The 27280-nt window shown below is 38.3% G+C and overlaps 1 protein-coding gene across 3 annotated transcripts in view; it reads right to left on the bottom strand.

The window, feature by feature from the left end:
• Positions 1–610: 610 nt before the first annotated feature.
• MRPL13 (mitochondrial ribosomal protein L13) overlaps positions 611–27280 on the bottom strand; it is a 51559-nt gene continuing 24889 nt past the window's right edge. For 2 of the 3 annotated variants that reach the window (XR_012157104.1, XR_012157105.1), the window contains exons 5-8: positions 26509–26595; positions 22894–23015; positions 13150–13290; positions 611–902 (exon numbers count right to left, since the gene is read on the bottom strand). Coding sequence is in view for 1 of the 3 variants with exons in the window: in XM_073330242.1 (XP_073186343.1) it covers positions 878–902; positions 22894–23015; positions 26509–26595 (234 nt within the window). In the remaining 2 variants the exon portion in view is untranslated. The remainder of the gene's footprint in view (positions 903–13149; positions 13291–22893; positions 23016–26508; positions 26596–27280) is intronic. The other variant, XM_073330242.1, reaches the window with a different exon arrangement.

The raw sequence follows: 27280 nt of genomic DNA, 5'->3' as shown, positions 1-27280 counted from the left end.
AAACTAAGAGAATGGCTTACAATATTGATTAACTTTTAGGTTAAACTGATGCTAATATTAATACAATATGATGGAAACTGCAGATTCACTTAGGGCCACATTCAGCAAAATCTCTCCTGACTTCCATTCAGCATGTCTTCAGAATCTGGAAAAGGTTTTCTGAAGAACTGGGCATAAAAGATTATGTCACAATACAGTTTTATGTGCACTCAGTTTAAAAATATTTAGTTATAAACGAACATGTAGAAGTGACAAATGGCTTCCTTATATACCACAAGTCATAGTTTCCTGAAGCTCCAAAAAAGGCTATGCAAGCATTAAAGAGGTTCTAAAATACTTTTCTTGATTTTTCTTAAAACTGGACTTTGTATTCTATTACATCATAAAATGTGTGAAAATAAACCATCTGCTCTGGCAGGTCAGTAAAATAGTTAATTTACAGTTACTGTACAGTTCATGGGAGTGAAATGTCCATAATTATTCACTATTATTCCTTGAGAAAAGGAGACACAAAGTTCTGCAGCATTTAGTCTGAGATAGCTTAAGTGTCAGTAAACAACATGTTTCCATTAGATGTAAATACACAGAAAGATAACTGGAGTTCTCTATAGAGAAATAAAAAAAAATCCTTTTATTAACATTCAACATCAAAGGCCAGATTCATGCAATACATTCTGGAACAGGTAACGTCAGAAATACTATATCAGTGTTTAGCTTGGTGTTTCCATTACACTAAAGATGACTGATCTTCCCCAAACAAATTTGCCTTGTACCTGAAAAAAAATCTGTCCTCTACATAGAATGGATGATTAAGATGCATGTGGGTTTCCAAGTTAATGTGATGCTGGAACTCATCCTTTCCTCTTTCAGTTCTTTTTCACATTTTTCGATAATCTTTAGGTCTAGAAAAAAAAATCATCATATTTCATCAACAAAAGCAGGCATAGAAAATACTTGTTTGACTTAAAATCTCTGTAACCACCATATGTATTGTAATTTCCTTACTTTTGGTGCCTGAAATTTCAACCTTATGGTTGGTGGGGTTTTTTTTGTTTTTCTTTTTGGTAAAAAGAAAAATGAACACATAAATCTAGCAATAAATGATCAAACCAGAGCTTTGAGAATTTACAAGCCTCAAGCTTTGTTTGCAAGTTGTTTGATACCGGGTCTAGGTTAACTGCTCCCTACCTTCACAAATGTAACAGTGCATCTTTAAATGAGTGCATTCTTTAAATAGCTAAATACTGCTATTCATTTTTCTCCAAACTTAGGTTTGTTTTTAAAATCTGAATAAGCTCTACAAAACAAGACAAGTTTGAAGTTGAGAGCTTAGGCTATACTTTTGAGTTATCAAAAACCATTAAAGCTGAAGAATTTAAAAATCTACTTTACTTTGTATCTTTTCTGATGTTTATGTTTTGCATTTCAGTCTGCTTGGACAATGAAACTAGACTGGACTATTCATAGTGTCCTGGGGTTCACTAGCAAACAAAGGGGTTACTAGAACCTGCCACTCTCAGCCAGTTAACATCCACTGGCAGTAGGAGCAGACTTTTTTCTGACTCCTGCTGGGCACAGGGTCAGGCCAGATCCCAGCCTTTTGAAGACTTCTCAGTAGTGGCATGAGATGTGGCCCTGACACCCCCAGTAGAACCTGGGGAAGAGTACAGGCTCCCCAGCCATTTTTGAAGATGTCTATTGGTAAACTGATGATATGGTAACTTGAGATGAAGAGAGTGGACACTGTGGACAGCATCATCAAACTGCTTTAAAACACAATCTGCCTTAATATAACTTATTAGAAAAAGCAACACAAAGCAACAGTTGCTTTCACCTACAAACTGCAAATGGATACAGTAACTATAGAGCTCTTTTCCAATTCTAACTAGATACAGAAAGATTTTAAAAAGTGGAGACCTCAGCGTAGAAGCCAAAATTGTGTACAAAAGGTTATTTCAGTAGACTTCATGTGAATCTCATTAGTAAAGACGATGTTTGGAATATTTCATTGTCATGTGCAATTCACAAAAGTAAACCTGACTACATTTTCAGATATGGAATTCAAATACCAGGAAGTCAGTGAAGAAGTATTGTGTACTCAGGCTAACTGCAGAAATTCACAACAGGGACCACACAAAGCATCTACCTAGATGGTTCCACAGAAACCAGGCAAAAATCTCACTATTTCTTGTTAGGTGTTAAAGCCACATGTCCAGGATTCAGCATTTTGCCATGGATTGTAAAGCTGTATAAAGGGCATATGTGAAATACTACTTTATATGAAAGCAACTGAAGTGGTGATCTAGAGTCAGATCTTAGCTACTTATCACATGTATTGCTATGCATAATTTACAGTTACAAGACATACTTTTACGAAAAAAGGGACAACTGACCTTTTATATTATGTACTACATGACTTTTTACCATTCAGTCAATTATCCCAGTTTAGTAGTGCACTGTTTGTATTAATTTCTGAACTCTGTCTTCATTCCACATGCAAAAACTGTAAACAACATGTATGGACTTACAAGGAAATATTTAAACAATTGGACAATGTTTATTCAATTATAATGTGGAATTGAAATAAGTCCAGCATTCAGTAGCTGGTAAATGAAGCAAAGCCATGTTTCGCAGAGCTTTGCAAGATGATATCTCCCCAAATCTTTGGAAATGCTCCAAACTGTGTTACTCTAAGATCACTCTCCATGCATGCTCATGTAGTTCAAAATGTTGTTGTGTCTGATGTGAATTAAAAGTGGGATTTTCAAAAGTGCTCAATATTGGCCTAACTTTGCTCCCACTGAAATCAATGGCAGTTTTACCTGACTTCAGTAACAGCAGAGTTGGCCAACACTCAGGGATTTTGAAAATCCCATGCCAGAGATACTATTGATTGCATGGCATAGTACAAGTTTCCTCTTTTGAGTATTTCATAGTCTTTGTGTGTGTACCAAATCATTCAATACACACATACAATAACGCTTCCTCTACCCTGAGCACTGAAATTTGTTTCTCTCTGAATGGCAGCTTAACATTTCAGTCCAGTCAGCTGGCAGTCTGTGCAGGTCAAGCTTATTATGTTAAACTGGTTACAGATCTTAGGGTCCCACAGAACTTTTCACTGATCTGAAAACACATTCAGGATTGTTCTGGTTTTGTTTTTCTGCATGCAGACTGCAATTTGGACTTAAATTTTGTTGTTTCAAAGTCAAAAGGAATTGAAGCCTCAGTTTCCAATTGTATGAGGTTAATGAAGCTCAAAAGCTGATTTGTCTCTGCTGAAAGTCTACCATGAACAAACATAAAAGTTCTTAAAGCCTTTTCTGAAGTCATACTAGGCTTTAACAGTTATTGGTAATTTACTTTTTGAAAGCAATAGTCTCTGCTTTACAGACTGTACTTGGCACTGGTAAAGCTAAGCCTTGAAAAGTAGTACCTTTGGTAAGGATGATATCAATGTTTTGTCACAGAAAGAACTGAAGCTTAAAAAAAACTTGTCTAACTCGGAAAGAATTAGAAGCTATTGGTGAACATCAAAGGAAAGCTCCTTGCTGATAAACCCCATACATTTGGGGGGGTGTGTGTTCCACTAGGCAGGGAAATACTTTATCACTCTCACAACAAAACACTGCAATTATGCATTTGAACAAACTGTTTTAGTGAAACCTAAGAAAGTACCTATCATTTAACTACTTCAAAAAGGAAATGAGGTCTCCTAGAAAGAACCGGTTCAAAACTTCATGCGCTGGCTGAGGAAAAAGACTGTATGCATTTTAAAACACTGAATATTCCTGTGAAGAATTTATCTGCTGCATGTTGTTAACTGCAGACTCCTGGGAGAGGGATACAACCTCTCTGCAATCAAAAAAAATGCACAAATGAAGGGAAGTAATTTTGGTTTTGCCAATAATATGTAATGTAAATCCATGCAGCTGATGTCTGCCAGCAATATGTACACCCCCCCAGGAATGTTACACTGCATATAAAAAAGCTTTGAAAACATAAATCAGTAAAATTCTAGGAAAAAAAATCCACTAATTTAAATAAGTAGCCTCTTCGAATGATAATTTCTATGAAGCTACTGTTTCTCCCTTACTAGGAAGTACTTTGGAATTATGCAAAAAAGATGTTGAGAGATGGTCGTGAGCTGCAAAATTTGGATACAGATTTTAAATCTCTTATGCCCTGTTGATACAGCAGCATTTTTTCATGCCCCCTAACTGGGAAGAGATGGGCACAGCTGACTAAAACACTGTTTTTGTCCAGAGAGCATACAGTTAATACTTGGTAAATTTTAATCTTCTGCCATCCTTGCTTGCTGCCTAGACTGGCGCACAGTTCAGTTTCTCTAACAAGTTAGGCATATGCTTATTTTGCTGTGGAGACAGAGGCATCCTTATACTGTCCCAGTGAAACTGGCAAATCTAATCCTCCCCTCTTTCCAAAACTCTGTGAGGTTAGACATGTCACAGAGAACTTTCCCATGTGATATAGGTGCCAGTCTATGTGCCTGAATTCTGAAGACTCTATCCCCCACCCTGTGAAAGCAATCCAGTAAGACTTTCCTTGATACATTACACAGAAAATGCTGGCCAATTTAAAGCTTCCAGAATTTTCTTTTGCAGGATCTATTGTTTTCAGCACATTGTCTGACTAACTTAAAATTGTGAGCTGTAGAGCAACCTCATCTATCCAGAATCCTGTGTGAGGAAGTATGGAATAGCTGCGCAGAATGCATTCAAAATAAACCCAGTTAAGTACCAGGCGTGTGGGTGGCGATGCCACAGTTGTGATGGCAGAAAAGCTTCTCTGAGGACATAAATTCAATAATGTTACTTGTAACGAGTTAAGCCAATTGTGCCTCTAAATGGCTCCAGAATCACAGGTGTAGCATGGCTGATCCGGTTGCATCTACACTAGTCTTTTCTTTCCTTAAAAAGTACCATTGGTACATCAATCAATGAAGCTACAGCAACAGTAAGAGTGCTAATGTAGAGAAGCCATTGAGGTTTCAAAAAATATTTCTTTTAACCTTGCTTAAAGGAGGTCTAGATGGCAAGAACTACTAGGAGTTGACAGCAACTTGTCTACACGAGCACTCTCACCACTGCCATCAGCAACGGTAGTAGTGGGAAGCTAAGGAAAAAAGGCTAGCGTAGACAAGACCTCTGTTTAGTCCTTAACCTGCATCAGTGTATAAAGAGTTTTGTAAATGCCTAGGTTAGACACACAAACTCCCAGACACAGACATGAAAGTTAAGATTTACAGACTCTTAAGTACATTTATTTGCAGAACTTGTTCTTAATTCAGAGACTTGTCCTTAATTCAGAGTTTATGTAATTATCTGCAAAAAGGGTGTTAAGCCAACATAATACTGTGTTACAACTTGTAACTGTATAATAAAGCATCAAACTTAATCATTGGCCTCCAGTGTTTTATACCATATGCTGAGTTTAGTATTTGTAAATATCAAGATAAAGCTTTGACTATACTTGTTTCCAGAATAAAGCAGAAAATAGAACCCATGAAAGAGTAAAAGAATGAAAAGAATTGGTAGTTTGAAAACAAGGAAGAGAAAAGAAAAACTTAAAAGGAAAATCCCTAACATTATATTTCATCATTTCCTCAAGAAGATGTCAAGGTTAGAAGGCTAGGGATCCTTTTTCAGTTTGCCTGTTTAATACCCATCTAGATAGTGTGAGTGGAATGCTAAACATGATCATACGGAGTCTTTTACAGTCAGCATTACATACTTGGGTATGCTGTGAGGCTAATAAGGTCAAACTACTTTAGTGTGGTGATTGTCCCGTACAAAGTTTCTTGTGCTAGGGCCTGAACTACCAGCATTCCACGGAGCCCTTTCATGTGGTCAGCAGAATGAGATCGTTTGAAAATCCATGAGGGGGTTGGGAAATTATGGGGTGGTGGTGCTGTGATAACTGGGCTTACACAGTTACCATAATTGCGAGTTCAACTGTCAGAATTGAGTGTAAGATGTCACAATAACCTATAACAACAAATGCTGATGGGAAAAGGTAGCAAAGGGAGACAAAGGCTGATGTAGTCCAAACAAAGAGGCCTATTGGTATAATTCAAGAACAGTGTTAAGATCATGGCTGGTAAACAAGAACAGTGTAAGACCAAATATCAATAAACCAACATTGCTATATTTGATATTAGCCCTAATAAGGGGACAAAAAAATGAGAGGATGGGCTATTCCACCCATCACTCTCTTTTGGGTTCCTTAAAGAAAAAGATAATGGAGGTGGGGAGAAATTGGCTACTGGAGCGAGTTTCACCATCATGGCTACTACCCCTGCTGTCCCCAGGCCTTCGTAATCCTGATCCTGAGATGTCCTGACCGCCTCAGGAGAGAGAGGGAGGGACCCAGATGACACCCTCACTTCCATTGACTCTGGCTGAATCCCAACCACCATCTGGGATGTGAGACTCGGTCTCTCTCTTCCCTCCTCATCCCTCCATGTGTCCAGTTCCTTTTCCACCTTATTTCTTATCTTTCCTATCCCTCTCCTTTTTCCTTTTGTCAAATAAGGGTCTGGTTAACCAGTAAAGACTGTATATTTTGCAACACTGCTGTAACCCTGTGACCAGGAAGAGGCAACTGAAAACAATACCCTAAACAACTTGAAGCTGGTATGAGTTTGCCAGGTCTAGGAGTGGCTGATAAGACTATGTGCTGAGCCTGTGTTTTTCCAGCAGTGAGGCTGCAAGGAAAAGTGGACACCAGAGGCAGAAGCTGCATTCTCTATCTTTGCTATTCTTTTCTCTCCCATTTTGTGTGTGTTTGTCTTGTTTTCTCTTCTTAGGAAGCAGGATTGGACTTTAACAACAATAGCAACAACAACAGCTCCAGCCCATCCAACTAACTTCTTCTCTTTTCCTCAAAAAGGACAATTACTACTATCCTTGATACACTTAAAGAGACTGTCACACAAGGGGATTAGTCCTTCTAAAAACTCTCCCCACAGAAAGGGGACAAAGGATGGTAAAACAAACGCCTTATTTAATACTTTACATTTCAAATGCTTTACCTGTTTTTCCTTCATTTTCTGTACCTTTAATAAAATATTATAAGGACCTTTAATAGTGTGTGCGTCATGGTACTAAGTAGGCTGAGATCTCTGTATGCCAGAGCCCAGGCCTTGTTTAACACTGGACAGTGACTGGGTTATGTTAACACTGGTAGCTGATATATTCCACCTGAATTAATACAACAGTGTTGCAGGAGCTCTCTCTTTTATGCGGTGGTCCAAATAATCATTCTGGCTTAACACTTCAATGCCAGGTTGGCTTATGCCCTGAAAGAAGGGTTTATATCCCTTAAAATTTTTTCTGTCTTTCTTATTCCATGCTCATGTACATATGGATATTCACGTAATCTATACTGTTTAAATCCTAAACTCAGCCTCAATGATATCTTGTGGGAATCCAATCCACAGCCTAATTATGCATTGTGTAAGAAAGATGACAAACCCCTCTTTGTAAATATCCTTAAAGAGACAGCATCTGTGAACATCCCTCCCTCGTATAAAGTGGTGGTGGACTGAAGGGAGTTAAAAAGCAAACAAAACTAATTATGAAGACAGCTTTCAGAATAATGACCTGTAATTTTATCAAAAGGATTCTGCTGACACCATGTAGGTAGATTTCAGAGTAGCAGCTGTGTTAATCTGTATCCGCAAAAAGAAAAGGAGGACTTGTAGCACCTTAGAGAGTAACAAATTTATTTGAGCGTAAATTTTCATGAGCTACAGCTCACTCCATCGGATGACACCCTTAGTGGTTAAGAAGACCAGAGGAATCACTGAGGTCTTCCTTGCTAAGACATGAAACTTGTTCTTCTCTCTTTCTCTCTGTTGAGAATGGAGTTGCTCAGGTAGATAAATAAATAAATTATTATCGAAGAGTCAGCAGTCTGAGTGGGCTACTGTAGGCATACAAATGTTTCATATACTACTTCCTTAAAAACAAATAAAAAAACAAACAAACTGATTTTGCTTTTTTCAACCTCACATTTTGTCTCTGGTGATGCAACATTTATAGAAGTATTTCCACATGTAATTGCTTATCAAACAAAAATTGAATGCAGTGTAAGACAAGTTCACATAGACACTATGATGAATTGTGGATTAAACGTAACTATCACTTTTAGCTACTATGAGAAAAATCAGTAAAACCTAGTTGTTTTCTTCAATATGATGCAAAATATTTTTTCAAATACTTTTTTCCGGCCTCCTATGGTTATTTCAATCAAGTCTCAACAGACTTGCCATACAATTCCATCTTTATTACATTCTTGTCAGTGCATTCCAACTAAGATGGTCTTTCTGCTTAGCAATATTTTGTGAAACAAAAGCAGGTTTCTGGCAGTCTCAGAAATGAAACAAGAAGAGATGCTACTGTTTGCGAAGGCCGGATTTGAGTTTTAATCTACCTATGCCACAATAGAACCAGCAAGATTTCAGCAATCTACATCCCATAAGAAGTCCAGCATCTTATTGCTGGTTTAGGGCACTTGCTGAGGGAGAACACACATTTTTTATACCTGAGCCAAAATAAACAGTTGTAAAATAACACTGCTTACCTCACAGTAGTCTTCAGACAATAAATTAATATTTGGATTAACATACTTGGATTAAAAATGCTGTAAAACAGTGTATTATCATCGCTTATTACTTCTATACTAAATGGCCATTATTCTTTTTGACAAGATGAATTTCTCATATATCAATCTGTCAAAGAATAATTTTTCAAAACTATGTATTTAAGGACACCATTAATCACTTTTTTTTAAAACTTATATGCATCAGGATTAATTTCACAACATGATTTGCAATACTAATTTCCCTTCCCCTCTCCTCAAAGAGGGAGTTACATGTCTGCCAAGTTTTTGCACTACATGGGGCTAATAAAATGCTGCTCCTGATAAGAGGCAATTCTCTCTCCAACCCAGCTAAAAAAAAAAAAAAAAGTAATGAAGAATCATCTTTTCATCAAACAATCTCTTTTCAAAATTACAATGTTAGTTTTGACACTTAGTACATATTCTGATGTATTTCAAATAGCTGATATGAAGCCAAACTTAACTGAGTGATCTCCTGATTTCCCCTGAACAATGACACACATATTCCCGAAGTATTATCCCATCCTCACTTGTCATTATATTCAGGTCTTCTAAACAATGATTTTTAAAACTGTCTCCACTAAAGGGGGAAATATGAAGATTATCAATGCTCCTAAAGAAGTTACCTGTCAATGCCTGCTCCTGAGTCAGTAGTGCACACCTGGTTTGAAAGCTTTGAAGTATTCAAAGTGCATTTCTTTTAGCATCTGCAGGCAATCATCCTTCCTCATCAGTTGAGGAGAGTGACCAAGATACAGATGGGAAGTCCAGATATTTATTGCAATCTTACCAATGACAAGTATGAGTTTTCAAATGGGTCAATGCCTTAAAGCTAAAATATTAGAGCTGTACACCAATAACCTTGCACAAAGATTAATGTAATGGCAAAGTTGAAAAGGGCATTTATAGGTTAGAATTTGGTTTAGATTTTGTTTGCTAGTATGAGTGAGTGAGGAAACAAAAGTTTCCATACACATAAAAACCCCGTACAAATTAATAACCATTCCGTGTGAAAGGCAGCTGGTAATAGTTGTATGTGATCTATTCTACGGGTTTTTTGCAGAATAATTACAACCATTCTATAAACTTTTTTGCAGAATAATCACAACCTGTCTGCAAGCTTCCAATATGCAAGATACAGATGTCCCCTGGCACTTAGTAATTCAACACTGTAAAATTTAAACAGATAAAGTATACTATTGGAGTACTGAAATTTAAGAAATTACTGATCAGAATTCCTAGCTTTTTCCCCCTATATCTTCACAGCAGTATGAAGTGCTGCAGGAGTGAGATTCATCCTAATGGACCGTATAAGGTTCTATGGATAGCTTGCTTATGTAAGTCATGTCTAGGGATGTAAAATAGTAAATGGTTATACGGTAAGCATTAGTCTTACCACACAGCTGTTAACCCACAGCCCCTGGCCGCCAGAGCAGCCCCAGCCCTGGGTCAGCAGGAGCACCCTCAGCCTCAGCACCTCTGGCCGGCCGGCCGGCCGAACATCCGGACCAGTGGCCCTGGGTCCCACCGGCAGACTGGAGCAGCCCCATCCCCTCTCCATTTAATCAGTTAACTGGTTAAACGATATAATTTTAATAGTTTAACTGGTTAACTTTTTAAACGATATTTACATCCCTAGTCACGTCAGCCTCTTGAGTGCTAATGTATTATAGGGAAAAACCCACACAGGAGACTATTAACTAAGCTGAAGATTGTACTACAGAGAGTTTCCTGCTAATTATTTATATATTCTAATTAATTATATTGTCAGGGGCAAGGAAGATGTTTGCTCCTCTGTGGACATGGCTGGGTGGCCTGGCACTCAAAGCTTGGGAATTTCACTGGCGCTTCTGGAGACAAAGGCCATCTACACAGATGGAAACAGCTCCAGCCCCTTGGCAACAGTCCCAACAGAGTCCTTTCCTGATTACTGGCCCTTGAACTATTTGTGGGACAAGGGGTTTGACAGAATGGAAGGGGAACCAACACAAGTTAAAGATGACTTGGCCAGAATTAACTTGTGCTGGTTTGCCCCAAGGTTTTCAGGGAAGGAAAAGAATTTAGTGGAGTGCACTGTCTGTGGAACGCTCCCTGTTACTTATAATCCCCAATAATTCATCTCTGTCAAAATTCCCATTTGTACGGTCATTTACTAAAAATAAAGATGGTAGTCTGATAAGTTACAGGTGTCAAAATGGCTTAAATTTTGTAAATTGGGTTTCATGACTAGATGTTGCTGGGGCAGAGTTTTCTTCCATTGGCCCTTACTGGCTCCTTTTTATCTTCTGTACCTCCTTCCTGCACACACATGGAGAGTTCACTTTGAGAGCCGAGTAAGTCATGCTGAAAGCCAATTATTCTCTGTATGATTCTTCTGTGTAGATTTCAGATGACGAGAGGTGTAAGTTATTGAAGAGCAAAGCTTTTCAAAGCTTACATGTTCTTTTCAGGCTTCCAGACAAAGAACCCCAAGTGTAGTTTAATTGACAGCAAGATGCATTTTAAATAGATCATCTTTATCTACTGGCTCACAAACAAGTCTGTATTTCTGTTAAGCAAGTTTATAAAAAAGCTTCCTAACTGAAGACAACAGATAAATGCAACTCAATTAGTTACAAGTTCTGATGAGAAAATCAGGCCACTTCTTATCTAGCTGTCTGTCACTCTTTGCTTCAATTCTGTTAACCAATACAAACACTATATACCTGAATTAGAGTGGTGGTGTTCTGCATTTGTGAGAAAATCATAATCCCAGGAATGAGGCATTATTACTAACTGATGACAGTGTACTGCGCACAATAAAATTCATCACTTATCTTCCATGTATACTTAATAAACTACTATATTGAAATGGTTTGTTTTACCCTTTGTAGTACTGAAATGTTCTGATTCACCTGTTTTTGAATATAATTATATTCAAGATATACAGAATTAAGTTTGCACTCTTTCCAGGCATAAATTTTCCTTGAGTGTCATTTATTAATTAGCTGTGGCTGCAAATACTTCATTGCTAAATACATTAGTTACTAACAGTTCATCTTTTTAAAGGTGGACTTTCACGCTGAATCAAATGTTAATGAAAACACAACCTTTAAAAACAAAAGAACTACATCTATTTTTCAGATACTTTGCAATCTGTGCCAAAGTCAATAGCTATTACGTAATTGCACAGTAGCTAAAGGGGACTTCTCAGAACACATTTTAGCTATTTGCCTAACCACAATACTAAATAAAAGACCAAGGATTAGGACATTGTTAACATTTTCCATAATAACAAATTATGTGGTTACACACAGATATAAACTTGAGTTTGGAGTAACAGGGAGACAAGTGAATGTAATTCTACTCAAGATTTGTCCATAATTCTAGAGTAGCTGGATGTCTCTGCTAAAATACTCAGTGGAATAGTTAATATGGATATTTAAATCAACATTAGGCTTCCAAGTTACTGATAACCAAGGCCTGGTCTACAGTAGGAAATTTGCTGGTATTGTACTGTCACATGGGGTGTAAATTTAGGACAACATTTTTATAAAAGCAAAAACCCTACTGTAGAGAAGAAAGTGCTTTTGCTGGTATAAAATGGTCTACACTAGGAGGGTTTGCCAGTATAGTTATACCAGAAAGCCTTTTCCAGTGTAAATGAGAATTGAGATGAACGAGACCCTTTCATGTTTATCACAGCTAATGCTTCAAGCTGCCTGAATGCAGACCTCGTCTATATACAAACTTGCACCAGTTTAACTAAAGGTGCATTTTCAAATTAATTTGGTTAAACCAGTGTGAGTTTGGGTGTAGAAACTTATTTCGGTTTAAGAGGCTCATTTCAATTTAACATAATCTGGTAAACACCCTCTCTTTCCCTCCACCCCCTCCAAAAAACACAACAGCTTAAACTCAAAGAAACCACTCTTAGGCTCTGTCTACACTGGAAAGGATTTGCTGGTATAGCTATACCACAACAGCCATACCAGCAAACCCTTGTAGTGGAGACACAGTTTATATTAGCAAAAGAGTGCTTTTGTTGACAAATTAAATAAGCTATATAGGCAAAAGGACCTTTTGCCAGTATAACTGAGGATTTTGCCAGCATAGCTATGTTGGATAGGGGTATGTAGACAAGGCCTCAGCAAGACAGTACTGGACACATATGGAAGGGTTTCCTTTAGAACCACAGAAACTTTTTCAAAAATGATATAAATTCGGCAAAAGCTAATGGAGCCATCAGAGAAGTGCTGGAATGGAGAGCATTCTGCACTGGCTCAGTCCAACTCCTGAACTCAGAGGAGTATGTTTAAGTAAGCAGAAGGAAGACAAGAAGGGACAAGCTGTGAAGTGTTTTCCACAAGACACTGTTAATAATTACACATTTAAAAATACAGTAGGAGTGGATATTTACAAATTATAAAGAGCAAACAAGTTCTCTAGTTTTATTATGATAAGGACAAATAGCGCAGCAAAATCATCACACAGAAATTACATTCAGATTTATGGCTGACATACCTTTTTTAATTCACTCTGCTGTATCTCAACAATATTCCTGTTTCAAAATATTCCGTAAAATATTTCCATTTTTACCCTGCTTGTCTACTTCATATTAATGGGCCTCTCATTTTCTAGCACGTGTGCCATGCATATCTTAGTCTGAGGAGGATAAGAAAATTGATCTGCATAGCTGCAGTTTTAATCTGGTAAAAATAAAATGGCATTAGGCTAAATACTTACAGGAAGGTGAATTTTATGTACAACAAAGAACATGGAATTAATTTTAACCAGCAGAAAGGTTTAAAATATAGATTTGTTAACCTTTTAATCCCTCTTTAAAAAAATACAGATTAAACCACTGGTCCATCTTGTCTGGCACCCTGCCATTGTCATGGTCAAAGCCTAATGCTGCAAAGGAAACCCTTTCTCAAAAGTATGTAGCTAACTGTGCAATGCTCTATCCACGGGGAGGAAAGGGGGGAAGAATTCCATCTTAGATTCTGTGGCACAAGATTAGATTATTTTCATCTTTCAGAATGTTTTGTTAAGATAGTTTCTACACACACAAAATATATATATTTTACTTTCTTAATATCAAAAGCCACTGGAACTCTTGTTGAAAACTTCAGCAGCCCTAGAACTGAGTTGTCTCAGAAACTGAACTTCCCTTCCACCTCTAGAACAGGCCTGAGCCACACTGGCAAGGGAAGTGTGGAGTAGCTTTTTCACTCACTGGCTGTCTTGTATCTGTTCTGAGGAAAGAGGACGGACACAAAGGGAAAGAGTGCCACTGAATTAACACTAGTTCCCACAGCACCAGCGTTTTAAATACTGATCCTGCTTAGTGAGATCTGAAGAGCTCACAGCCCAAGGTGATGGTATTATTTCTTTGTATTATGGGAGAACCCCACTGCGGTAGGCACTGCACAAACACAGAACAAAGATCCCTGGTCCAAAGACCTTCAGTCTAAGTAATAGCTGCACACGGGGAAACAACTTTTAGCAGAGATAATTGATAGGCATTTTAAAAATCCGCCAAATAAACACAGTACAGTACCTTAATACATTCTCACAAAAGTATTTTTAAAGCCCATTAATCTCTAGAGGTATCTTTACAACTTTGTTTCTGAGTCTCTTCTGACAGCTAGAATAATAAGACCTATAATTTTCCATTTAATAAACATCCCTTACACCTACATTTTAGAATAAAAGGCATTTTTACATGGTTTATTAATTGTGGGTTGTACCCCTTATAATGCAACACATCCTGGGAGATATTTAAACTACCATTTTCATACCTAACACAACACAAGGTGTGCCTTTAATATTGTTTCCTTGGAATTACTGAACACAGACTTTACTAAGACTACTGTTTAGTTTTGGGTACCTCTTCAGAACTCAGGAAATGAAAATTAAGTGTAAATCAGATAGACATGCACATGTGAGCTAAGCTGCTAGATGTGGATTTATAGGAAGGTCTTGTTTTTTTATTCCACAAAACTTCCAAAGTTCAGGAACATGTATTTTGAATAGACAGTTTATTTAAATAATTTACTAATTTTAACAAATGCAACCAAATATAAAAAGATGGACCTGTATATGTGTTCCAGTTTGGTCTGGGTAAATTCCAGAAACACAACAAGAGTCTCAATCCTGGGAAAATGCCTTTAGTTTGCTGCCTACTAACACAGTGAGTGCCTATTTTCCAGCCAGGGGTTTAGGTTCATGAAGAGTTTCCATTAAGAATCTCCATCTGCCAGATAATCCCTCTCTGGCTGTTTGAGAAAAATCTCCAAAATCCTTCTGAAACTTTAAAACTCTATGTATTGTAAACTTTCTGAAATTTGACTGAAGAAAATCAAACAACTTTTTGATGTTTATTTTTAGAGTAACTTCCCTGATTTCTGGCCCCAGCATTTACATCCTGCTTCTTGGAAGGGGTTGCTGGGGCTGTTCTAAAATCATGAATAGGTTTCAACAGAGCACTACTGGGAGCCAGCTACAGCAATATCCCACACTTCATCCACCCACCCACCCACCACTGTGGCATAGTTCTCAGCACATTCCGGACACTACCACACCAGAATCATACAACTCTGAAAGCAGAGAGCCATGTTATTCGAGGAAGGAAAAGTGAAGGGGTTGGCTCTTAACAGACAACCAAGAACCATACATATGGAGACACACGCTGCTGAACCTGTGGGTGCAGCTGCCACGCAACAATTCCTTCCCAGCCTTGTGCTTCCCCAGCCTTAATGGTACGTTCACTCCAAGCCACATTCAGCAGCTGTCAAAGTCTGCAGGTCACCTCTTTCCCCTGGCTTCTTAGTAAAAAAGGCAGATATAGGTCCTCTCAACTGAGGCTCACCCCAGCCTCAGCGCTGCTTGTCAACTATTGTCTTCAAAGCATCCACAGCAGTTGCTATCTTAAACCAGGAAATGGAGGCTAGGGTTGGAAATATGCCCTGAGGGTGAAAGTATTTGGGAACTGAAAAGTACATAGAGTTTTAATTTTGAAAGGTGCATTTAGTGGTTAGAGCTCTGTCATTCTTTAAACATATAATCTACAAATATGTAAATTCTTCACATAACAGTGCCTTTTTCCTATGATATGGCCTCGATAGGTCCTTTAATGTTCTTCATGATACAAATAATAATAATTGATAATTTTCCATAACTGAAATTCTACTTGGCATTGAGGACTGTGGCCTCTGTCATCCCCTCATCGTTATCAGCAGCATTTGTCTTCTGCAAGGCTCAAGTATCATTATCCCCATTTTCCAGACAGGGAAACTGAGGCACAGAGGTAAAATAATTTGCCCAAGGTCACCCAACAGGGCAAGGAATAGAATGCAGGTCTAGGGAGGCAGTGTTTCCTAGTGGGACTCAGGAGACCTGGGTCTAGTCCTGGTGCTGCCACTGGCCTGCAGGGTGACCTTGGACAGGTCCCTTTACCACTCTGTGCCTCAGTTTCCTCCTCTGTAAAATGGGGATAATGATACTCAGCTCCTACGTAAAGCACTTTGAGATCTACTGATAAAAAGTGCTGTAATAAGAGTAAGCTATTTGTGTCTTTTTTAACAGCAACTCTGTACAAGGTGATGGCATCAGTACTTTGTTTTCTTTCTATTTAATATCCAACCAGACTAGAACTTTGAGCACCCTGGAAATAAATCTAAACACACAATAAAGAAAAGCTATAAATCAAATTCAGTCAAAGCAGGAACCCTTCTCTTTCTCTCCCTGCCCTCCCAACACATCTCATAGTCATTAACAGTCAGTAGAGGCAATATGAATTAAAACTCCCAACCCACACTTCCACCTCTACCCCCCAAACAGAATTCCTATCCTAGTTGCCTCAGCCCTCTCCGCCAACACCTGCTCAAATAGATGGGCTCTGAAGCATGCCTTGGAGGTCTACGGGTTCAAACTGGGGGAGTGGGAAAGCACTCCTAAGGAAAAGTGCCTTCATAGAGAATTCCCTGATGACACTTCCCTCTATTTGTATCAAGCAGGATACAGCTTATAAAGCATGGGGAGAAAGGCTGTCTCTCAGGTATGTAAAATCCAAAATCCTTTTTTGGGGGTTTGTATATTGCACCGCTGGATCTATTTAAACATGCCTTTTCCATTTACAGTTACCTCAGACATCATTTTATATTTGTCTATTGTGCTTCAGTTTTCATTTACTGGCAACGATGGAAAAGACCTACAATAAACCATTACAAATCTAGATGCACTATTAGTTATATTTCCAGTGAGAGTACCATCAGCATTTAACATTCTTTACCTTCACTATCAAATTCTCATATAACACTATACACAAGAAATCTAAAAAATAACGTTTGATGTTCCCCATTAATGACTTCTTTCCAACTATGGAATTTACCAATTACAGTCATTCACTGTTATCTGGTTTTCAGCCAGTTCTCTGTCCAATGAGACAATATCTTCCCTCTTGTACCATGATCTCTTTTCTTAGCCAGTAATTTTTAATGTAAAACCTTATCAACATCCGATTATAGAACCACAATTGCATTTCCTTTGCCTATTAAACCAGTGTATCTTCAAATCCCTCCACATGCCAGTTAACCAAGGTGGTGACTCTGAAACCTTTAATTAAGACGTGCTCCCGCACTAAAGCAAACCACAGTGTTTTTTTAATGGGATCAAGTTAAAAATGGGTGTCAAGGTAAAAATCACGTTTGTAAAACACTATAGTGCAGAAGGTCCAAGCGAGGGTAGCAGGCGCAGAGGTGGGTTTACCCTATCTCTGTGCCCTCTGGATTCTGATCTGCTGGATGGGCCAAGGGGTCACTCTGATTTATGGCTCCTGTGCTGCCTACGGGCTTTGCAGCAGCCCAGAATCCACACAGCAATCGGTGCTACAGGCACAGCTCCTTCCCCCCTCTAACATCAGGGCCTGTAACAGTGAACGGAGGGGAGAGGCCAGCAACAGGTCAGTCAAGTCAGCTCTGGGCTGCTCCTGCCCTAAGGGAGTTCTCCCTGCCCCTTGCAACTCCAAAACAGAGTGACATACAACAGCCAGGGCAAAGGCTAAAATCAGTCCCCCGTGAGTATGTTATTGCAATTTAGGATGATTAAAAATGAAAGAATATCTGAAATCTAATTTTCTTTCCACTATGGCTGATCTTTGTTTACTTTTTCCGTAAGTGTCAGCTAGAACAGTGGAAACTTAACTGAAACTGGCTAGTCTAGTTTCAGAGTAGCAGCCGTGTTAGTCTGTATTCACAAAAAGAAAAGGAGTACTTGTGGCACCTTAGAGACTAACAAATTTATTTGAGCATAAGCTTTCGTGAGCTACAGCTCACTTCATCGGGTCACTTTCAAGTTCTCATGTGCCTGAACAATTCTATTAAGTTTGGACTGCAAACACTGCAGGGAAATGCTTATTTAATAAATAATTAATTAAATAAAATACTACTACCACTACTACAAGGCTGCTTTTTCCTTTGTATTTTGTAGCGTGCATGAAAACATTCTTTTTTAAATACACAGAACTCAGCCTTACATGAGTGTCTTTCTAACATTTCCTCTGCAGTATGTTGAGCTAACTAGTCCACAATTGTCTGTCATGTCCCATGGCCCATTTTTAATATGCGGGGTTACTGTCATCCTCAAGTCTCAAGAACTTGATCAGTCATTAAGGAACAACTGAAATATCATTTCAGTTTTGTAGTTTCTATGCTTATTTTCTTTGAAATTAGTACTGAAATCAGATGCTGTCTCCCTCTTGGGCTGACACCTGTGCCTCAGCATAAGAGCTCAGAAGCTGGTGAAAAACAGGGGATACTGGAGCTGGATATTTACCCTGCCTATCTCCCAGGGCCTCCCACCAAGGTGTATATAAGGGCAGCAGCCCCAACTTCCACACAATTCCTTTTGGCCAGTAAGAGCAGTAAGACGAACTGAACTGTGCCTGTTGCAGACCATGAGAGTCCTTTTAAGTGGTCTTTCTCTGTTTTGTTTTACTTAGCTAGATAGGGTAGTTTAAATCAGAGATGTTATTTTACAAGTTTGCTAAGTTTTAGTTTCAGGGCTCCACTGAGCCTCTTTCTGCTCTAACTACTGATGGAGTCCCCATCATTAGGCACCATAGCTCATTAATGTATTCTTCCTCACCCCACCACTGTGAAGTAGGGAAGTACTTTTAAAATTATTATTATTATTCCTCCCATTCTTAGAGACAGGAAACTTTACTGTGTCAAATCATCTGTTCCTGAGCAAGCTCACAGAGAAGTTAGCCAAAGGCCAACTTTGAGGTCATTTAATTGAAGATAACATCCTAAACTTGACACAATCTAGATTCAGGCCAGGACATGAAAACCGAAACCACCTTAATGGCACTGATGGGTGACAGAAGGCAGACATCCATTCCTATTCCCCTGGGCCCCTCTGCAGCACATGATATTGTCTACCCTAGGATACTGCTGGCTTGCCTTAAAGTAAATAGTCTGAGCACTTCCTGGATGGAAATAGTGATGGGAACGAGTAGGAATGGGAAACTATACGTCCACTACTAGTCCTCTCTTGCGTGAAGTCCACAATTCTCTCCCCTGTTGAGTGGTTCTGACACCTAAGAAAGGCCTAGTGCCTAGGAATTCAACACACTAAGTTCCAGTGTTAAAGGGCAGCTGCAAGCTGAGTGAACATGTGGCATGCTCATTAGGAACATCAAATAATTTTACACGGGTCACTGAACAGCAGCTATACATCCACTACCAAACTGGGATAAGATGTGAAAAAATACAAGTGAAAGACTCTGTATTCTATTACCAAACTTGTGAGCAATGCAGTTCTCACGATGTCATATTCCTAATTCCCCCCCGCCCCCCAAAAATACAGGAATGCAAAAATTCTATAAAGAGGAATCATATTCTGATCTTTATAACTTATGTGCATAAGCTCCTACACAGCTCCATGTGTCTGTTTCACGGACACAGACAATCAGACAGATCTTCATTCCCTTCTACATTGTGTTCAATACTAGACAAATGGTACTGACTAATGGGATCGATTCTCCTGTTGTATGTACAATTTACAAAGGTAACTGATTACCTTTACTGGGAGTTTCATACATGCTTCAGTTGAAAACATCTCCCCATACCGGATAATTATTGGAATGTTACCAGATTATTTGCCCCACTTTGATAAAAATCCTACATATCGATGTAAAACAAAAAATAGAAATCTTTACTACTTATTAATGTGATTTCTTAATTGTACATGGCTAGGTCATTGTTATGAGTATGTAATGGGAATTGTACAGGCCTGTCCCAGTATACAGATTAATCCTTCTCACAGGTCCAGTTATATTATGTAGTCCTATTTTTCAAAGGTATGTGTAATTCTTTAAAAAAATATCAAATTATGTTTTGGAGAAGTTTCATCCTTTGTTTTGCATTTACTGTCAAGTGTGACCGATGACTATTCCCATTTACATGTGCACTATCATATAGAAAATATGCACTATTTTTTTGTGGGTGGCAAATACTGTTTGAATACATTTTAAAAAGGAGCCTAGTGACTTTTCTTTGTTTAACTTCATGTTAAAAACTGTGATTTTCTCTTACTTGTAAAAATAAAATATTTTTTTAACAGTTTGCCGTTCCTCTTCTATACGGAGAAGCTACTGATGGAACTATTTCTGTGAAGTAGAATGTTCTCTTCTCTTCATAACCCACATTTTATGACGTGCCTCCACATATTTTTGAACTTTCTCTTTTAAAATGTATTTCCTCCTTCCTTTGTTTTCAATTAATTGCTTTGTTTGAAAAGACTTTTTGCTTATTACCCACTGCTTTATCATTACTAAGTAGAAATACAATCTAAATCACGTTTACAATACAATATTAAGAATCTGCAGCAATCACCTAAACATTAAATCTAAAAGTAAGTCCATTACATACTAGTGTCAAAGTGTAAGTACGAAGGGTTTCATCCTACAAAGTAAAGAGCATGCCTGCCCTTTGCCTTCAACTCTGACTGATTTCCATAGGACCCAAGGGTGATCAGCACCTGACAGCAGCGTACAACACTTTACAGGACATAGTCCTATGCTTTCTCAAAACCAAACTGCTATACTGTTTAAGAGTGTCATCTTGCAAACTATTTATTCCCATGTGGATACTCATTCTCACCAGTAGTCCCACTGGAACCAATGAGACCAAGCGTGGGACTAATGAGAGGAGTAACTGTTTATAATATTGGGCTCTTCGCTTTTAAAGAACAGCCTGCTGCCTCTCAATATAATCTTTTTAAAATTATAGTGGTGATACAAATAAGCATCAGCAATTCCCTATCCCAGCATTCTATGCTGGCTAGTTAGAGGACCTGTAGTGCTTGCTGAGATACGGAATCACTTATATTTATTTATATATTAAACTAACAAAACCCTTGCAATTTTAAATGATTTGGAACCATCATGTCACTTGCATGGCTAGCCTATATAAATATGGTCTTCCCCATTCTTTTCTATTGTTTTTTTATTAGATTGTAACCTCTCCAAGGCAGAGACTGTCTCTTCACATTCATCTATATAGTGCCTAACATACTGGGATTTTAACCCTGACTAGGGACTCAGTCAGTAATGCGACACAAATGTGCAATATTAAGAATAGTAATAAGTAGAACTGTTATGAATGTAATAGTGATATTTACATTGGTTGGTAATTCCATGTTGTCTTTACATTGCATTTGGTAGTCTAAATATTCCCAAGAAGTTACATTTCAAACCACAGAATCTGTTCTCACTCACTGCCCTGAGACCATGCCACTTCCTAAATCACAAAGCACACTAATAAAGAAATAATTAGTGACTGCAGGATGTGCACTGCCAATATTAAAATTCACCCATTTTAAATCTGAATTAAAGAATGACATGACTTTTTTTTAAAACTACAAATACCTTGTATACACATACGTACACTTGGGTATATTTTGTCTGACTAAGTTTTGGTATATTCTACACAAACTTCTTAGTGTGTTCATGGATACATCAGGGATTAATTCTGGGATAAATTCAGTGTCTATTTGCTTTTAGGGCAGAAATTATCATAGATTATTGCTGCAAAGTAAATGTACCTTTCAGGATATTCAGATCAAGATCTGTGCAAGTTGTTACAAAGGTGGGGCAGGGAGCAAGGTGCCGAATACTTCCCCTATAACAAGGCTCCGATGGCAGGGGACCTGGGGAGTGTAAATGCTTGAGATTTTTGGGAAGCTGGAAGTTTTGCAGAAGTTATATCTCATGCTTCCCCCACCCTGGGCTTCTTTCCCCCGCCAGGCTAAAGGACAGTAGGCCATAATTTAGTTGTAGTACTTCCCGCAACACACTGTTTCCTGGTAATACTGTTTTTCCTTTGGATTTCATGCACGTTAATGACTATTTAGTAATATTTGAAAATGGAGGCTGTCATACAGTTTAATTTGATATACAATGTTTTTGCACTGTGACCAAAAAGCCTGAGGAGACAAGCAGGGCAATATGAGAGGGTTATGAAGGAAAAAGAAAGAGACAGAGAGAATAGGGGTTGGTAGGGATGATTTTCCCTGCAACATTATTAGAATTTTCTCCCCAGAATTTTAATCTAGTATCTGAAACATACTTTGACATTGACATGTAATATATGTATTACTGCAACTTTGTGGGGAAAAGAAAAAACAAAAACACATCTCCATGGAAAAGAAAGTTTTCATCAAAGTGAATGAATGACATGCTTTCTGCCAAACATTCGGTCTAAAGGTCTGTGGTTTAGTAAAATTAATTTTCCCCACATATAATATCCAGAGAGAAATCATATTTTATTTGCATATATTATTTCACCTTATAGGATAAAGAGTTAAGGCTTTTTTCAGCTATGTCTAAAGATTGTAGAATATAAAGCAATTCCGCAGTTTAAGGGAGATCTCTCTATGAATGAGAATCCACTACATTTATGAGTCATATACCAGGAATGGGCAGATACAATTTTCAGCCCAAGTTCTTTATATGAAAAACAAAGAGGGGGGAAAGTTGCCACTGAGCTCTATTTCTACGACAGACATTTCCTCCTCAAGCAGAAAATCCATGCCTAAAAAAAAGCCAAATATAACTGAACGTATAAACCGAACACAAAACTATGTATTTTATAAATATGAAAAATTGACATGCCTCAGAGGGATCTCATCTGTTTCTTTAAAGGTTGACGCATCACATCTACAGTCATAAATGTCCTTTTCAAAGGTTTTTAAGATACTTACGGAGTCCAGACCATTGGGAAGGCATCTATTTCTTCTTGTGTGTATTCATCTAACCTCTTGGGGATTCGGCGTGGCTGAGCAAGCTCCTCGACAAGATTATTACGTATGTCTTCTGGGATAACCTGAGGTAGAAGATAATAAATGATTCTCAGCTTTCTAGTTTTTAAGCAATAAATTTTCCCTGTGAGCACTGAAATTCCAAAGAGGAAACCTAAATATCTGTGTGTAGGTACACTTTTCAGAACATTGTGCTACCAGTTCAAATGGATTCAGTGCTTAATGAATCAACCCATCTAATCAACAGAATTGAGACTACTGCAAAATAATGTTAGTACCTCTAGCGAAGTTGGAATTTGAAGAAATATAATACAGACCATTTAGTATGAGAACCTAACAACATATCTCCAGAAAAACTGTATTCAGTCTTGACTGTAATTAAAAATATAAACATTGATAAGACACCAATTCAAGGTGCTGACATTTTATTTATATATCTATATATCTATCTATCTATCTATATATATATAAAATATTTAAAGACAACAGTTAAACAATATAATGCAAAGAAATCCCCCAAACACAATTACAGGACCAGACAGAACCCCATTCCCAGCAGAAGCATGACTGAGTTCCTCAGAAAAAGAGCCCTGTCATCCATTCACTGGAGTTCAAATGGCAAAGCATCTCAAAGTAATTTCAGACAATAGTAACTGACTTGATGAAGTGAAAGGTTAAAGGCCAAAGGACAGAAGTAGTCTCAAAGGCAATCAGATCCAAGTCAGTTAACATTATGTACTAGATCGTACTCATCAATCCTTCAGAAATAATAAGCTTGCTCCAAGAAATGAAACTCAAGAGATTAATACTGTTACTGGTATCAATAATCTGTGACTGCTTGATTTGTAAAAAGTATGCTACCAGACACTAAAGATATATACAATATGATTTTGATTTCCTTAATATAGCTCATAGTCAAGCATACTTTTCCACACTTCTGCTACACAAAATGCCAAATAAAAAAAATAATTCTTTTTACTGCCATGCTTTCTATGGATTGTACCCCAAGAAAATAGTGCATACACGTAGCACTAAAGATCTGGGTGTTGGCATTTATTTAATAAAGCACAGAAACACGCTTCACATATTGTTGCTAGAAAGATCTATATATGCTACTGGGTTATAAGCTTAACAAAAATGAAAATATAAATCTGCGTTTTCGACAGAAACCACAGCTGACATGTTCACAATATATTTATGGGTCACTGCTTGACTTAAAATATCTCATGCGGAAAGTAATATTCTAGCTCTTTTGCTAACATGCATCTTTACTTCATTTAAGACAGAGAAAGGAAACGATGGTGTACTGAATAAACATATACATTTTTTTCTGATCACCGCTCTCATATTCTCTCTGTGAGTACACATGCTTCATTTGTTAGAATGTAATTTTTAGAAATTTCCAGTGTAAGGCTGCTGCGTGTTGGCTCCCAAGCACAATGTACAGTATTATGATTACTCTTAGTACAGGAACAACATTTTTAATTGTGATCCTAACAGCACCTGCAAGATGCTCATTGGCATTTGGTAGTGAGTTTCAGCAGGACTGACCAGTTGTTATTACCTTTATCTAGTGGGTGTGGTGTAAGATACCAACAGAAAGCTACCAACATATTGATCATTGACATTATTGTGTGGTGTATGCATGGAGGGCAAATTCAAATTACAAACATAATGAAAATTATATTATCAAAGTGTATATGCCAGGCAGGACTAAAGTTACTCCCACCCTAGACAAAGGGGAGGAGACAATCACTCAGCATCATAGCAAGGGGAAGACATTTGAGAAAACAGATCAATATGCATTTTAGCAAACACCAGAGAGGGAAGAAACCAGCATGGAACTTCCTTCATGACCAGACTCCATGTCATCTTCCCCCCAGTTTGAATGGGCTTTACTTTTGGGGTACCATTTAAAAGAATCCATTTCAAAGGTTCACTGGACTATAAAAGAAATGGGTGAAGAACCCAAAGCTATCTTTCATCTTAGATGACAAAGGAACCGAGCACTTTAGACTCTATGGGAGATCCTGACGGGCTGGTCAGCCATTTCGCTGGTAGGTAGATTGGTAAGGAAACTACCTTGAACAAAGGCTGTGGTTTGTTTTGTTAAGACATAGCCTCTAGAAAGCATTTTTCACTTTTATTTGCTTGTAATCATTCCTAACTCTATCTTTTATATGTGACTCACTTAAAATCCCATTTCCTTTTATTTTACTTGTTTTTCTTTTTATCTAAACCGACCTAGTGTTGTGTTTGATTTGAAGTGAATGTTAACACCAGTTAATGTGGCCAGCTGCTGAGTATGGTCTCTTTAAAGGAACAAATGAACTTGACTCCCTCTCTGAATGGTCGAAGAGAGGGCTGGACATTGCAGAACACACAGTTTAGGGAAAATTCAGGACTGGGGAGGGAGAGGGGGTGTTTGGATCATCTTGCCAGGTGTAACCAAAGCTGGGGGAGGCCAAAGTGTGTGCGGTGATGTTACAAGCAGGCTGCTGGAATCAGAACGCTGAACCAGGGCTGCTTAACACACACAGACACTCAGGGCATGCTTGTACACTGGCTGGAAGCGTCCAGCCAAGAGAGCTATACCAGCAGAGCATTTTGAGGCACTCAGGGTTACATGTCAGACAGTGACACAACCCTTCCCTGGTCTGGATTGCACCCCAGAATGTGACATTAATATACACACTGATTAGTGGAGTAGTCTGGTGAATGAGTACCTTCTGGTTTGGGAGAAACGGGGCTCATACTCCCTCCTATATGGAGACATTATGCTCTGTGAAGTAATTTAGCAAGTTCTGTCCCTTCTTGAGAAGCAAGCTTGGTGAATCTTCAACAGTGAAGATTCTTAATAGCTTCTGGAGGTTTTATTAGGGTTCTGGGGACTGGAAATAACTTCCAGTTATTGGGAGGCTTTTTTATTGGGAGTTATTGGGAGGCTTTTTCCCATGGTTTGTGAATTCACAGACTCATTTTTATGCATAACAACTTAGCTTCACCACTGTAGTGCTTCAGTGTAGACACTACCTACAGGGACGAGAGGGGTTCTCCCATTGGTGAAGGTAATCCACCTCCTCAAGAGTTGGTAGCTAGGTCAAATGGAAAGATTCTTCTGTCAACCTAGTGCTATCTACCCTGGGGGATAGGTTGGCTTAATTATGCCACTCAAGGATGCGGATTTTTCACACCTCCAAGTGACATAGTTAAGCTGACTTAATTTTCTACTGTAGACCAGGCCTTAAATTTTGAAAACCAGTTCACGGAACCAAAGTTTACAGATACTGTACTCTATCTTGATTTCCAGTTAGAAATAATCTTGTACAGTAAAAGGCCCTTTGTTTTGGCCAAAATACAGAACAATAAGCCTTCTAATGCATGACAATCTTCAGAGCTTTATGAAGTTATAAAGAAAAAACATTAATATTCAAACTGTCTTTAGCTATAAAAGAAACAAGCTGCTTTTCTCATGAAGGGAGATATTTCAATAACTACATCTATACTTCCTTAAAGCATGAGAAATCAGAACATAACCAAGTACAGTTACTGACTTACATCTTCTGGAAAGAGGTGCAGCCTCTGCATCATAGTTCTTCTGTGCAGGTTCTTTGGAAGCATTCTATAAATAGCCAGTTTAACAATCTGAAAGAGACATATATATTATGAAAAAAATATACATCTGGGTATGAAGCAGACATGCCAAAAGAGCAGAAACAATGAGAAAGAGGTAGGCTGAGCTTCCCCCTGCCCATTCCTCCAGATCCTGGACTTTGCTTCAACAAACCACCATCTGGAGGTGCAGCCTGACCATTCCAAGAGGCCAAGGCTCTGGCAACTGTCAGAAGAGCGGGAGAAATTGGAGGGAGCAAGGCTGAGTACCTGTTCATCCACCAGCCCTAGTAGCACAATGCCTGTGCAGACGCAGACATGTACAATGGAAGGCCCCACCACTTTCTATGATGGGGAAGAAGGGAAACAATTATGCAACCTTAACTATCACAGCCACACCAACCACCTCATAGTACAGAATCCTTTCTAAATATTATATTTTAATTGCTCAGGATTAGAGAGCACTGACAACTTTTCTTCTAAATTAACTGATATATGTGATGTGATAATTAATTAATACTGTTGACGGTCACTAAGTGCTGACAATAACATCGTATTTCCCAGTAGGAAAGCTTCCACAGTGAGCTCTATTTGCAGTTGAGGACTAGATATGTTCATAGGGAGGAAGTGGTTGTGAATCTGAAGGTTCAAGGCAATTGGAGTGAAAGTGAGCATGTATGATAGATTTCATGATTCCAAGGAAAGGAAGGAATGAGAG

Source organism: Lepidochelys kempii, chromosome 2, assembly GCF_965140265.1.
Source record: "Lepidochelys kempii isolate rLepKem1 chromosome 2, rLepKem1.hap2, whole genome shotgun sequence".
Classification (NCBI taxonomy): Eukaryota; Metazoa; Chordata; order Testudines; family Cheloniidae; genus Lepidochelys; species Lepidochelys kempii.
This window is presented reverse-complemented; position numbering and strand designations above follow the sequence as displayed.